Source organism: Anoplopoma fimbria, chromosome 9 (genome assembly GCF_027596085.1).
Source record: "Anoplopoma fimbria isolate UVic2021 breed Golden Eagle Sablefish chromosome 9, Afim_UVic_2022, whole genome shotgun sequence".
Taxonomy (NCBI): Eukaryota; Metazoa; Chordata; class Actinopteri; order Perciformes; family Anoplopomatidae; genus Anoplopoma; species Anoplopoma fimbria.
Window position 1 is genome coordinate 13028028 of NC_072457.1, and position 14548 is coordinate 13042575.

The 14548-nt window shown below is 41.9% G+C and overlaps 1 protein-coding gene across 1 annotated transcript in view; it reads left to right on the forward strand.

Annotated features, from left to right (window-relative positions):
• The first annotated feature begins 1499 nt into the window (after positions 1 to 1499).
• The window catches only part of hhip (hedgehog interacting protein), a 33798-nt gene continuing 20749 nt past the window's right edge, over positions 1500 to 14548 (forward strand). Inside the window, exons 1-4 of the mRNA XM_054604241.1 lie at positions 1500 to 2290; positions 6056 to 6248; positions 10705 to 10834; positions 11952 to 12153. Of these exons, the coding sequence (XP_054460216.1) occupies positions 2021 to 2290; positions 6056 to 6248; positions 10705 to 10834; positions 11952 to 12153 (795 nt within the window). The 5' untranslated portion in view covers positions 1500 to 2020. The remainder of the gene's footprint in view (positions 2291 to 6055; positions 6249 to 10704; positions 10835 to 11951; positions 12154 to 14548) is intronic.

Here is a 14548-nt window from a genome sequence, read left to right on the forward strand (position 1 = left end):
TGTGTGTGTGTGTCTGCTCTGAGCCTGTGCCTCACTCGGACTCAGTCAGCTTAAAGCTGTGGTCTGTCAAACTGTGATTCTCTCTAATGGTCTATCTCTCCCAGCAGATGTGCTCCTCTTTGCTCCACAGCTGCATCCCACATGTTTTCCCGCTGTTCGACAATGCAGTTATATTCTTTTTCCTCTAGTGTTGGTGGTGGCACGTTCATTCTCTGCACATGGTCCCTTATCCCCTCCACGTCCAGAACACTGCAGCGGCACTTTGGCTATACTTGGTCCTGAAATGTCTCCAGTTGGGTAACGTAAAGAATGTTGATGGTGGGGGGTCAGATCTGGCAGGGTGTGCTATACGGCTTCATAGCACACACAGTCATTTCCATAATTGCCCACAATCAAACCAACCCCTCCTGGATTCCTCCTGCTCCAGATTCCTGTAGATAAGCTGAGCTGGGGCTCTGATGAGTGCCGGAGACCCCCAAGTAAGAACAGGTGCCGCTAATGTCACTGATTTCAGATTCTCTGTGTATCTGTTGTTTCTCCAGTAATTGCCATTGTTGGACATTCCCTTTCAGATCGCAATCGTGTGACTTTTCTAAAGAGGAGAATGAAAGAGGATTCGTCCCACATTCAATCCGGTTTTATCAGGAGCCAAATTAAGATGCCTTTACAGTATGTGCAACTGTTGGGCTAGAAAACTACAGTGTAGTTGATTTTCCACTGCCTAACGCATGTATTCCTACATTCTGCAGCTAGCAGAATAAACCTTTTAGAACATATTTAGAAACAAAATCAAACGCCTGTGACACAGTTTGTGATGTAACATAATATTCACAATTTCATAATGTCACTGTTTTTACAGAAATCTCCATGCCTCTTTCATAAGCTCAGTTATTTGAGAAAGAAAAAAAGCAAGTATGGCACATTTTTCAAATATTTTAAAGACTTGGATCATGGCCATGAAGTAACTCCAACATATGGACAGCAGTGGAATATCACGTATTCAGATTATGGTAAATTAACCAAATACCACAAAGTGAAAATACTCCATTAGTAAAAGTCCTGCTTTCAATATCTCACAGAAAGTAAAAGTACAAAATATTATAGAAATAGGCTAATGTAAATACTGGGATTGGGCAGAGCAACCTTTAGGTTATTATCCTGTATCATTAGTGAACTGAACTGTTGGGCTCACAGTTACCAATCAAAAAATAAGTACATATATTTCTATATATAACATTTTAAATCACACAGTTAAGGCAGAAACAGACATGAGTAATATTTGTCTTTACTGTTGAAGCCGATGGAGCCCGACAGTGCGTCTCCCACTTCTCCCACTCTCCGTCCTCTGCTCTAGCAGGTAACTGTTTACCGCGACGTGGACGCGACTGTGGCCACATGCGCGCACCCGCGAAGTCATACGTCACCGCGCTCGCTCCTCTTCTCGCGCGCTGGTTAAAAAGAAGGAGGAAAGAGCACGGGGAAACATGTGAGCGGTCTGAGGACTTTAGTGAGAGACAACTTTTATGTCTTCTATGTTTTTTTTTGACCCCGTGCATGCACAAACCGCCGTGTTGTGCTTTAAAGGATTTACATCTAAAGGGACGTCTTTTGCAGTTGGGGTTTTGACTTTTTTGATTTCATCAGGATAAATTGTGTCATTGTTTTGCCTTTATTTTATTTTATTTTGTTTTATTTCTGAGTTTTACTATATAGGCAAAGCAGAAGCAAAAATAATTAATATTTAAACAGATTTCTTTATAGCAGTGAGTCAAATGTAGGACACCTGTTCTGATTAAACAGCATATTTGTAATTTTTCTTGTTGCAATTTGCTTCTGCTGCTTTGAGAAATATAGCCAAAATTAAATAAATACATAGACTGCATTGCAGGCTAACCCCACTCCTTATTTACAAAAGGGGACCACAAATCTTGAGTTTTGTTTTTTATTGTAATTTCATATTTTTGTCAATTTTGTGATCTTTTATTTTTTCTTATTTTTTTTTATTTTTTTTTTTTAAACCATGAAGCATTTGCAATTTGTGCTCGTGCTGTCCGTCGCGGTCAGCGTGTGGGAATGTGGGGATGCAAAGTTCGGCGAAAGGGGAGAAATTAGCCCCAGGAGGAGAAGATGTTACGACGGAAGCCTCCCCAAGCGGCTGAAGAAAAGGGAGCGAAAAGTGCTGCTTGACGGCAGCAGCAGCGGAGAAGTTTGCCACAGGTTGTATCCCCGCGTGTCCTGCTGTCCCACCAGGAGAGCCGCCTTCCAGATCCTGCACCGCAGGGATGCTCGGGTAGGTTGACGTCCATGCACCACGCTGCATTTCCTTCACATTATAAAGGACAGGGGGGGGGGTTACTGCTTCAACGCCTGAGGAGATGCGTTTCATTCACAGCCCTTTTGTATTGTTATTCTAGCTCTGAGTGTGGGGATGAATAGCCCTGGGCTGTGTTAACTCTGAGTGTCCTGATGGAAAAGTGTTTTGTTTTTTTACATAACTAATGTGTGTGTGTGACCTTACCATACCTTTGTGTGTTTTTAATACCACCTAAAGGTTCTCCCTGTAACACGCTGTCTGTAGTCTGTTATCACCTTTAAACCTGTATAATACACGTAACAGCCCTTTAATATCAACTTATTTTGCTCATATAATGCATCTTTTATTTAAGGGCTTACCTGTTACATTTTTTTTTTTCTTACCTGGTCTGAACATATAATGTTTCATGTTTTGAGGATACATTCTCTCATTTTGTCATTTTGTATCTTCTTTTACACAGTCACGTGCAACACTAACGTAGCCGTGCAATGCGCTTCGGCGTTACCATGGTAATCATTTGACCGATTTACGTTACTTCTCGCCCCAGTCAGCGGTAACTGTCAGGAGAGAGGGACAGCCTGGTAGCCTAACTGTTGAACCGTTTACCCCCCCCAAAAAAAAAAAAAAAAAAAAAAAGTAGGAGCCCGGTGGCGAACCGTCGACACGTTTTCGCCCGTAAGCTGGGAGCTGATAACGATAATGTTTATTAGCCGCGTGTTTGACAGCCATTAGTTCTCCGTGTCGTTACGGCGTTAACGTACAGGAAGTTTGTTGACGTACAGCCGAACGTTCCACGACACGTTCCGTGCTCGCGCTCTCAGTGTTGACCGCTATGGCAACGACCGAAGTGATAAAAGGAGCGCGTCAAACTTGTACAGCTGATACACGCTGGAGCCGTTCTCCTGTAGACCTCGAACCATTCAGTTGCTGGGTGGTATCTCACTTTGTGTTGCGACAAAAAGCCATATTGCATCATTTAATTTGCTCAAGTCATGCAAATAAGAGAGGGGGGGCTGAATGGGACAACTCGACTTCTCCTCCTCCCCACTACACTGCCCACACACGGAGCCCTATTCTGATTATGGCAAAAGAATAACAACAACACCATTGTGTTTGTTGGTTCCACTAATGGGAGAAACTGGAGAACATCACCCCCCCAGTCATCAGCCCTGTCCAAGTGTAATGCCTTTGAGAGGGTGTGTGTCCTTCACTATACCCCCCCCCCCCCCATGCCGCCAGCCAACTTACACCTATTCCCAGAGGACAAGTGTTTTGTTAAAGCATAGCATTGCCTCCATCAGTGCTCTCCCCCTCTCCCAGTCTCCCCGACCATATGAGGTTTGCACAGTGTTACTGATTTATTGCATTTAAAAGGCTAGTGTGGTTTTCTTTTAGGTTTTTTTTCTTCTCCAAGTTCGGCATTGTATTTTAATATGTTTGTTCCGGCAATTTCTTTGGCAAAGGCAATCATGCAGATGCTATCCTAGAAAGAAGAAATCCTGTAACAGCTGTTCTCCCATGTGACGCCATGCATTGCAGCTTGGTGTGATGCCAACTTTAGAGAATGTAATGTAAACCTCTGAAATAGCCGGGTAATTCCTCAATTACTATTTTAGTTTCTTATGGCTCCATGTTTATTTGATTACGGCTCTGTTCTTGACTTGCTTCAGCGTGTCCTCAGCAAAACGTGCAACAGCTGAGCCTCATTGCCATTTTATGCCTGCTTTTGAGGAACATATTCACCGAGATTCAGCAAAACACAACAAACAAAGGTCCACTTGTTCTGGTTTGGATGATGGCAACATTGGAGCCCATCCCAGCAACATATGGACACAGGGCATGGCTGAGAGCACACAAATGCTACTCTCTGTGGACCGTGTGCCAGCCCATGGCACACAGAATCAATGGGCAATTTAGAGCAGGAGGGCAGGCATGCCCACGACACTGCATGGCATGGGTTTTGAGGGCACGGAGACAGAGGAACACACCACACATGCAAGGTCATAGCCAGCCTGGAGCTCCCTTTTTCTTTTTAGGAAAACGTCAACAATTAGATCAAATATAGAACAAAATTTGGGATTCAGATCTGAGTTTAACCATGGAATCGCAGTTAGACCAGAATTTTTTTTCCATCTTCAGTTCTGTTCAAGATTTAATGTATATGTTAGTATATCTTTCAGGTAGACCCTCAAGGTTTTGACAGATGTTCTGCTACCTGTTGGGTAAACACAGCCCTGAATAACTGCTAAACAGCACATTTTCCACCAGTTGCAGTTTGTTGCTGCTGTCAGAGCGAAGTGTAAGGCATCCATATGTTGGCCTTGGGTCCGCTGGTCTAATTGACTTCGACAGACTGCTAATTTGTTGATACCAGAGTGGGAATGATGTGCCTGTCTATCTCTAAATTGGTGTTTACACATGGACCTCACACAGAGCAAAGCACTACCAGCCTTGCCTGCCTGGCTGCCCAAGCAGCACTGCTCTTGACCTAAAACAGATTACATTGTGTTTTATTACAGCTAATTTGTTATGTAAATAATCCTGCTAATTTCTTTTGGATTAACTCTTTGTGTACTTTTGCGTAATGACCCCAAGTCAGTCTTTGAGGCTCTTATTTGGCTCCATTCATTTCATGCTCGCGATCTGTCAGACCTGGGAATTGTAATTTGACTTTAACTGTTTATGAACTTGGGTAAGTAGGCAGTGAATTAGATGATTTCTTTGTTTATTTCTCCAAACAGACAGGGTGTTCCAACCTCAATGTTTAACAAATTGGTATCAAAGGATATCAAATTGCATAATACAGAAATTGTTGTTAGGATAGAAATGCGAAAACATCAGTGTACGGGGTTTTGTTATGATTCAGTTTGTGTACATTGCGATTGTAAAATCTCTGGAGAAATGTTTTATTGGGAAAATGAGGTAAGAGGCTATACCAGTTCTACCAGTGCAAATTTGGAGTGTCCTTGCAGTGTGAGTGGTGTGAACGTTCATGCAGATCGTGGTACTGTAGAGATGCTGCAGACTTTCACACCATGCAAATTACTTTCTGTCTCCATCCTCATTCTTCATTCATCAAATGATGCAAGGAAAAAAGAGTTTCTGTGCAAACAAACTGTTCAGCACAGTATCAACCCTAACAATAGCTAACCACATCTCAAATCTAAGGATCATGTAGAATTTAACCATACTTGATTACATTGATGTTTAACATGTGATGTGGCATGTGAGGTAATGGGTTTATTACATCTAGTGTTGCCTTAGACCTTGTTGCCAACAAGAGAGTATCTCACTTTGTGGGTGTCATATGGGAGAAAGATGTTGTTAACAGACAGTTGTTTTCTGGATGTGTTGTAACTTTAGAGAATTTGTGTTAAGTAGAGATCGTTGTCTTTCTGTGTGGCAACTGGCTGATTTAAGGCTGTTAAATGGGAAAGTCTGGTGGGGAATGGAAAGTGCTCAGGCATCTCTGTGTTTTATTGTAGGAACGTCCTCAATATTTATTCCAAACCATTCTTTTAACGCATTACATGGGCTAATATATACATGTTGTAAAAAATGTAGGTGAAATCTTTTAAGGGCTAATATTTGCCTTTAAAATGTAATTTTGACTCACGGGAATCATTTTGAAACACTTTATTTTGTTTTTATTAACGCAACCTACCATCTGAATTCAAGAAGTAAAAGTTAACAGGCGAACATTTTAATCAGGCATCGGTCCTTGTTGTGTGTGGTCTCCAGATTTTCTCCACCAACAACACCGAGTGTGGACGTCTCCTGGAGGAGATCAAGTGTGCTCACTGCTCCCCCAATGCCCAGGTGTTGTTCCACTCCTTGGACATGGATAAGATGCCACACAGGGAGCCAGACCTGCCGCGGCTCTGCCAGGACTTCTGCCGTGAGTTCTACTACACCTGCAGGGGGCACATACCAGGTAATTACACAGATAATAATGACCATGAATGTGACTTGAATTATAGCTCCTGTGTGGTTACCTGGTGATACGCAAGCAAACATACACACAAGAATAGAGTAAGTGAACGTGGGCATACGTTATACTTGCTCCTTTCGGTCTCCCATGCATTTGAAATGAAACTGACACCTCTGATTGTGAGGAATTAAAATTCACAGCAGGCCTCATTTCTCATTGAGACTCAGCCTGCACATGTAGAACTGGCAGATTTTTGGACTTATGCAAGAAGTGGTGCGTCAGTAGTCTGGTCTGTGAATATTTATTTATCCAGCTCTTACCTCATCTGACCTCACCTCCATTTGTTGCTGAGCTTGTCTTACCCGTTTGCCTACTCGCTGCCTCGCTCCTTGCTTTACTGTTGCACTTTAATGCATCAGTAAAATGACTTGCCACACACTGCCTATATAGTATGCTGATTAGTCGGCAGTCTGATGTAGCACATTTGGTCTTGCAATATTTTAGCCTTTTTTATGACACAATATTCAGTCTAGCTGTATTTATGGCACCAGGTGCAGAAAGTTATGTTCTCTTGTCTCTGTTCGGTTTGTTTGGATCATGCAAGTTTATTTTAATCAGCATAAATTTGCAAACTTTTTCTTGAAGCGCTTGAATGTAGCAACAGTTCGCCAATTTGAGGCATTTCCTGACATGAATGGAAAATATTAGATTTGGAAAAAGTGGGAGTGAAAAAATTCACTAACCAAAGCTGACCCAGCCTAAACAGTGAACCAGAAAACATGACTGGAGCAAAGTGAAATATTTTATGACCTGTTCCTGGATACTGCTCACCAGACTCAACTCCTGGGGTTGGTTCTCTATTCGGGATGCATAAGCACCCTAGCTGAGGTCTAGACATGACTGTCAGGCACCTTGCCTCCCTCAGACATAGACTGTCCCCTAAAAACCTGTGTCCCATTCTCTGCCACCAGTATGTTTTTATTTGACTAGTAAGTTCACATGAATCTAAGCGATGCTTTACTGACCCCTGTCATCTCAGACTATGAGCTATACTATGATATTGCAGACCAGAGAAAAAAAACACATTGATGCAACAGATTTCCTTTTGGAGATGGTACTGCTAAATGATAGGAACCCCTTTGCTCTTTGAAAGCATTTGGTCTTCAGAACTTCCTTTGAAGGTTGTCAACATCAGAGGTACCTGTGCCTTCACAGTGCATACCAAACATGATCAAACACTTTCTGACTGTCTCTTCTCCTCCAGCAAAGTCTTCTTCCAATCTCCGTTGATACAAACTGATTAGATCTACCGAGATTTGCAAACAGAGAACAGTTTCAAACACACTTGTCCGCAACCCACCCACATGGTATGCTTCAGCTCAAGTCGAATATCAAACACATACATTCCATCAGAGTCCATCTGATTCTGCATCTAATGGCCTGCTCCCATATCTTGTACTGCTGTTGAACTACGATGGAGGTTGGTGAGTGGGACTCCACAGAGCAGAGATCGGGAAGAAGAAGAACACTTCAAGTTCGGCTACATTACTCGCTCAGAAGCTAACAGACATATGGCTCAGCGGATCAAACCAAAAAAGCTTAAGAGAGGAATCCAGAGAAGAGTCCACACCCCCTCCCTCTGTTCACCATCGTGCCCCCCCCCCAGCCCTCCACAGATCAGCATATGTGGTGACGAATGACACATTTATTTTTCTACAAAGGTTGTGTGTATGTAAAACTGCTGAAGTGCATCAAGATGTCAAGTACTTTGGGTGGGCCACCCAGGTTGCCTTGGAAGATAACCAGATGGAAGTATAACTTTAGCGCTGAGGAGCCGGGAATATGGACAGAGTTTGTCTCTCTCTCTCTCCCTCTTTCCCTCTTTCCCTCTCTCCCCTTCTTTGCTCCTTCTCTCCTGTCTTTTTTTCTTTTGCATGCTCTTCTTTTTCTCTTTTACTTGGTTCCTGCTCTTTTTTTCTGTGCACAATGTACAATAAAGGTGGACCATGTGTTAATACATGACAGACTAACATAATGCAAGCCCTACTTAAAATATTACAATATTTATTAAATTGGTTAATTAGATTGAATCCTATTGCAGAGATAAATCTCTCAATAGAGTTATATGCGTTGTTTGCATAAACAGTTACAACTGTGAAGCAGTTAACAGTAAATAGAACCACAGACATGAACAGACAATATTATTTCCTTAACTTTTCTAAATCAAAATCGCTGGCCAAAGGAATTCAAATGAAACGGTAGCCTTTTACTGCATCCATAACTGTCGTCCTGCTCCCATCAAACTTCCTACCAGCCCCTTGATCGGGGCATGTACTTAGCCCCCATTTCTCCATAAAGACATTTACTGCCTTGACTTTCACTTCTGCACGGAGGCCTCCCAAATTCTTCTCTCGTATCTTCCTCCCCTCTCCACTCACAACCCCCCCCCCCATCCTGCACCCGAGGTCCCCAACCAGCATGCTTAAGATAACTGGAGACGCAAGTGAGTGGGTGGTATAGCCAGAGCTCTGTGTGTGTGTGTGTGTGTCTGTGTGTGTTTGATCTTCATGTTGTGTTTAGATGTTTGAGGGGATATCCTATCACCTCCAGTATTTGGTGCGGTCAGCTCTTGTGGTCGGTGTGTGGCAGGAGAGGGAGATGAAAGGAGGGACAGGGAGAGTCCTGTTTGTGTTTTTATCACTGGTGTATTTGCTCTCCTCTGTCCTCTGAGGGATTGACTAGAGGAAACAATATTGCTAAGATTGTTTTTAGGTCGCAAAGGGCCTCTGAGACCCACTGCACACTTTGCTTTTTTCCAGGGAATAGTGTTGTGACTGCAGAGGCTGGAGGCGTAGCTGCGTGTGACTGCCATGTTTACGCATACCTCTTTCGACTCTGGTATTGAAACATTTTAGGCAAACCGGCCAAAGAGATGTAAGGAATGATGAGATGGCAGTTGTACCTTGAATTCACATACTAACTTAGTAGTATACAATCAGGAAGCCAGGTCAAGTCAATTCTATTTAGCCCAATATCACAAATCACAAATTTGATACCATGTATTGTTAGACCACCTTTTGATTTGGAAAAGGAATAACAAAACTCAGGAACCATTTGGAAACACATCTTCTTTGATTGGCAATGCAATCTATCACCATGAAAACATGTTTTGTTTATTCGGAATTACATGTATTAAACAGGTTGACTCTTTCAATTTGCATGCTGTGCCCGAGTGTTGCTCAGTAATGAAAAACAGTCGGACCTGTTTAATGGAAAGAACAAGTGGCCAAGACTTATTCACTGAAAAACAAATAGGGATGCCTAAGTATTTCAGGAATCATTCAATATTTTTTACATTGGAATGGAGACAGTTTTGCACAATGAAAACCATCCAACTACACTGAAGTGGCATTTTGATATGCTGACTTTGACAGGCGATAGTAAGAGCTGTGACATGCTGTATCCCTCAACTATTGGGCGCAGAGATAATTTGCTAATTTAAATGTCATACAAATAGCCTTATAAAGTGAACTTTTATGACATAATTACGACAGTTTTAACACTCTGTGATCTCCAAGTAAATATGAGTGTCTCTCAGTCTTGATTTGGCTTATGTTGGGGTGTGTTAAGGCTTTATGAGCAGAGTCTTTGGACCAGCTGGATTAGGGGAATATGACTTTATACCTTGAAAGGTCAGTCAGATTTGAGACTGCAGATGAATATCACTGTGTATTTGCTGCCTTCAGTTGGCTGCAGAGAGAGGTATACAACAAAAAGCTTTCACACAAAACACACTTTGTTACACTGTAGAAATGCTGGTAGGAATCAGACAAGACAATAAACTGGATTTTTCTGTGCATTTAATTGTGTCTTCTGGTTAAGAATGTAAAAGGAAAGGGAAAAAAACAAACAAGCAAAGCATCACTATGTTGCTGTATGGACTTTGAAGAAAGCCAGTCTCAGAGTTCCTTCATAGGAATCCATTAGGACTAGTCCGAAGCATAATCAAAATAATGACAGTGTAAACTTATATTAAGAAGGCAATCTTTAAGCTCTCCAGTGGAGGCATAGTTCACAGCAGGGCCCTTTCTAATTTGCGATCCATTTGGTTTGGCCCATTTTCATCTCACTTGTTCATTTCGGCCCAGTCCAGCCAGGGTTTGGTTTGGCTCATCGAGCCTAATTCCAACCCTCCCAAACACACAAGACCATCACATCGGTTCTCTCCTACTCTTTAGTCCTCTCTTGCACATTCTCATGCATGCACAGCCGCATACATCTACAGAAATGTGCACACACAGAGCTGAAGTACCAAAGAAACAATGTTAGAAGAAAAATGTATTGGATTTTTCCGGTTTTGGTGTCTGCACGAGCCCTGTGTATGAAATCATTAAACCATGCAGTATCTACAGAAAGTGTAAGAGCCTCTTTCTATGTCTATATCTGTTGTGTTTGCTAGAACTGTTCCAGGCCGATGTGGATGAGTTCTGCCAATACTATGGGAGGAGAGATGCCAGTCTGTGCTTTCCAGATTTTCAACGAAAGCAACTGCAAGGGCAAGATTCCAACTACTTGGAAGACGAGAAAAGGTTTGTAGCCTGGTTTATTTCCTCCATATTTTACTTTTTCAATGTGTTTCAGCCAAGTTAACTTTCTGGCTTCATTAGTACTTATGAGTTAAGATTCATGACATTCACCCGTGCTTTTTTATGTTTTTAAAGAAATATGTTCTGGGTTCACTGGTCCATTTTGACATGGTCCATACTCTCAGACAGAAATGCTATGCCATCTTCTCTCTAATCCTAAAGTTTGTCCAGACTGCATTTGCTCAGCTTTGCTCACATAATGAAAATTCTTATCCTGCGTCATTTTGTTTGCCTCTCTCACTGCAAAGGTCTTTGCATCATGGAGGGCTTTGCACTTTTGGTTTTGGGGGGATGCCTTTCATCTCTTATTTCCCCGAGGCAAGAGGGCCAAGCAGTATGTGCGCCTCAATAGCAACAACCAACATTCAGTCAACTAACTTCCAAAAGTTAAAGAGTCAGAGGCTCATTTGTCCCTTATGGTCCTTATTCTCTGAGAGGTCTGCTCAGGTAAATGAGCAGGACTTTCTTATATTAGAGGCTGGGGGAGAGTGTCTAAATTAAATCACAGCTATGGGCTAGCATTTTGGCCTTTGTTTTTAGGAATTAAGACGTTCAAGTGCTCATGTGTTCCTCATGTGATCCACAGAGATAGTGCACTTTTTGGTATTTTGATGTAGAGCGGACCAATCGTCTCCCTCTGTACAGTGATGTAGAGAGGAGTAAGAGGTTTTGGTTGTATTATAATAGATATTATGACTAACTGAAATATTTTCTTGCATTTCAATTTTGCATTCTTCTGGTTAAGAATGTCCCCACCTCGGCAAACGGCAAGTCGCCACATTTTTAAACCAGCAAAGGTGTGGAAAAACCTCACTGAGCCTTCGCAAAATGCAACACCCAACTTCTAAACCAATGGCAGGAGAATGAAAAAGAGCACACCTGCTAGTTTTGTCTGTTGAGACATGTATCAAGTACTTGCAAAGTGATATCTTACTGCTGAATATTGTTTGCTTCCTTCCAAATATTACTGCTTCAGATTCCATCATGACCCTGATACCTTATAATTGGATTATTCACGGCCACTGTCGGTCTCTGACCTTTTGTCTCCCTTGTTACCCAGGAAACACAAACACAACTGCTACTGTGCCCAGGAGGTGTTGAGTGGTCTGAGGCAGCCGGTGGCCGTGGTGCACTGTGGGGATGGATCCCAGCGGCTCTTTGTCCTGGAGAGAGAGGGAATTGTCAGGATACTCAACCATGACCTCGAGCTAATCAAGGAGCCCTTCCTGGACATACACAAGCTGGTGCAGAATGGCCTCAAGGTAGGAATAAGCCCGCCTTTAATGTTAATAGTGTTGGAGGATTTCCAGAGGTAACATGATAATATGGATGTAATTTGGGAAAGAGGAAAGGACCTTGGCTGGAGTATGAAATATAGTTTGTTACATTACTAGAGTAAAGAACTAAAGTGCTAGAGCCTTAACACTAAGCTTTACAACACAACTGTTTGCACCTATGTAAACGTGTGAGGAACATCTACAGCCAAGACAAAGTCTTTGAAAGTGGTGCCTGCTCACTATTAGTATTTAATCATATAATTACACCAAACAAGCAGTCATTCATCAAATGGGATTGTTGCTAATCATTATGCTATTAACTGTTAATTAACTGTACATACAGCACACATTGTGCATACTGCTCATTTTCTGCTAATTCGCACAAGATTGGTTAATGGCTTTCTTAATCTCTCCCATATTGTTCCTATAAAGGTTCTTATACCCCCCATGGTAACCCAATACTCTGGGTATATATACTTGAATGCCTGTGATATCCTTTTGCTTTCCCCTGCTCTCTTTGTGTAAAATAATGAGGCGTTTACTGAGGGGGTTCTTTCTCTCTCTTAGAAGAGCTGGAAAAAAAAAGAAAAAAAATCCTATGTAAAATTGTCATTGTTTTTTGTCATGTTAGAGGTGTCATAGGGTAAGTACTGCTGGTTCTACTTCTGTTTGGCTGTGAGCCCTCTCTGAGAAAAACAAACAAGGGCAGGGCCGTAAAAAGAAAAGTGATAAAATGACATGAAGCATCTTTTTTTAATTTATCCAAAATATGTTTACAAAAATATACGCATCCAAAAGATAAATTCTAGTCTGCACTGATGGTCAGTTGCTCTGTCTGGTGCCCTTGTTAAGTATGTATTTGAGGGCGTGTCTTTGTATTATATTCATTGTTTGAAGAAGATAGCTTGTTGCTCCAAAAGTCACATGGTGACTCTATTTTTTAACCCCTTTTTTTGTCTTTTTGTCCTTTCTCAATAATATCTTTTTAACTTAATGTAGATTTTGAAAATGTTTACATCAGTTATATACATTTAGATATCTTTCAACCAACTGTGTGTTGTTGTGTGGTGTTTGTTCTTCAAAGATCTTCTTCGTGATATTGAAAATATTGCAAGACTTAGACATAAATTGTGTGTAATATGACTGTAGCTCTTAGAATTCTCTATGGATCTCACTTGCAAAGACACTGTAATCTTCAAGGTAATGTCCTTATATTTGTTTTATATCTGTAATCCTTACTTCATCTCAGATTTTGAATTTGAGAATTGTTCGGAAATTGTTGTGATGGCACGAGATGGGTTAGCTTGGATATTTGTAGGGCACACTCCCAGACAGGAAGTTTATCTATCACGCATGTCTCCTCCACTGACAAGGCCCTTTGCTTACAAGGATTCAAACGGAGCGCAGCAATTGAATATGCAACTGCCCCCCGCGGTATGCTCTCACTGCTCTGCTGTGCTCCCTTATCGTCGTTCAATCCAAACTGGTTGTGGATAAAGTGATCATTATGACAATTAGACGTGGCTCGATCCCCCGCAGGCCCCAGGAGTCCTATTCTGTGATGTTGGCTGCCGGAACGGGCTCCCAGCCACACGGGGTGAACAGAACCAGGGGAGGGCTAAGGTGTTTACTGGCAGCATCAACAGGATGGAGCAGCCTTTATACAGAGAGAGGAACCCAGGCCCCCAGGAGACAGGGCAGATAACGGGTTTATCATCAGCTCCACGCACATGCTTTGATTGTAATGTTCTGTGTTTCCTTCTGCTCCTCTATCCCCCTCCTTCCACGGATCCCCCCGGTGCCAATTAAGCTGAACTGCACAGAAACAATGCTGTGCTGTGGTGGTGTGGGCTCCTAGCTGCGCTGTGGGTGTTCTTCTCCTGAAATTCAATCTCTATACTATAAGAGATTTTGTTGCTTCAGCTTGGAAGCAGTCCAATTAGTGTCAGTGTATATAAATACAATACAAAAGAAGATATATTGTGAAATATATAACTTTAAGTGATCAAATAAAACATTAGGGTTTTAGCAATAGTCTATATACAGTACAATGCTTTAAAACAAAGTTATTTAAAACAATCTTCGAGGCAAGTTTGCCGCAAAATTAGAGTTTCTCGTTGCCTGTCGAATAAAGCAATTTGAATTGCTCATATTTTTCACAATTGTCATAAACTTGAGGACACAGTAGCACCTTTTCATTCTATACGTGCCACATCAGCACGTGTGGTTCAGTTTGTGTACGGCTCCATCTTCCCAGTTAAACAGGTTTTATTGGATAGCAGTGCTTCCAGCATACAAAGGGTACATAAAGCATTAAAGAGAAGTAAAGGACAAAACTTTGAACAGAATTAAATATGACGACAACTACAAATATCCTTGA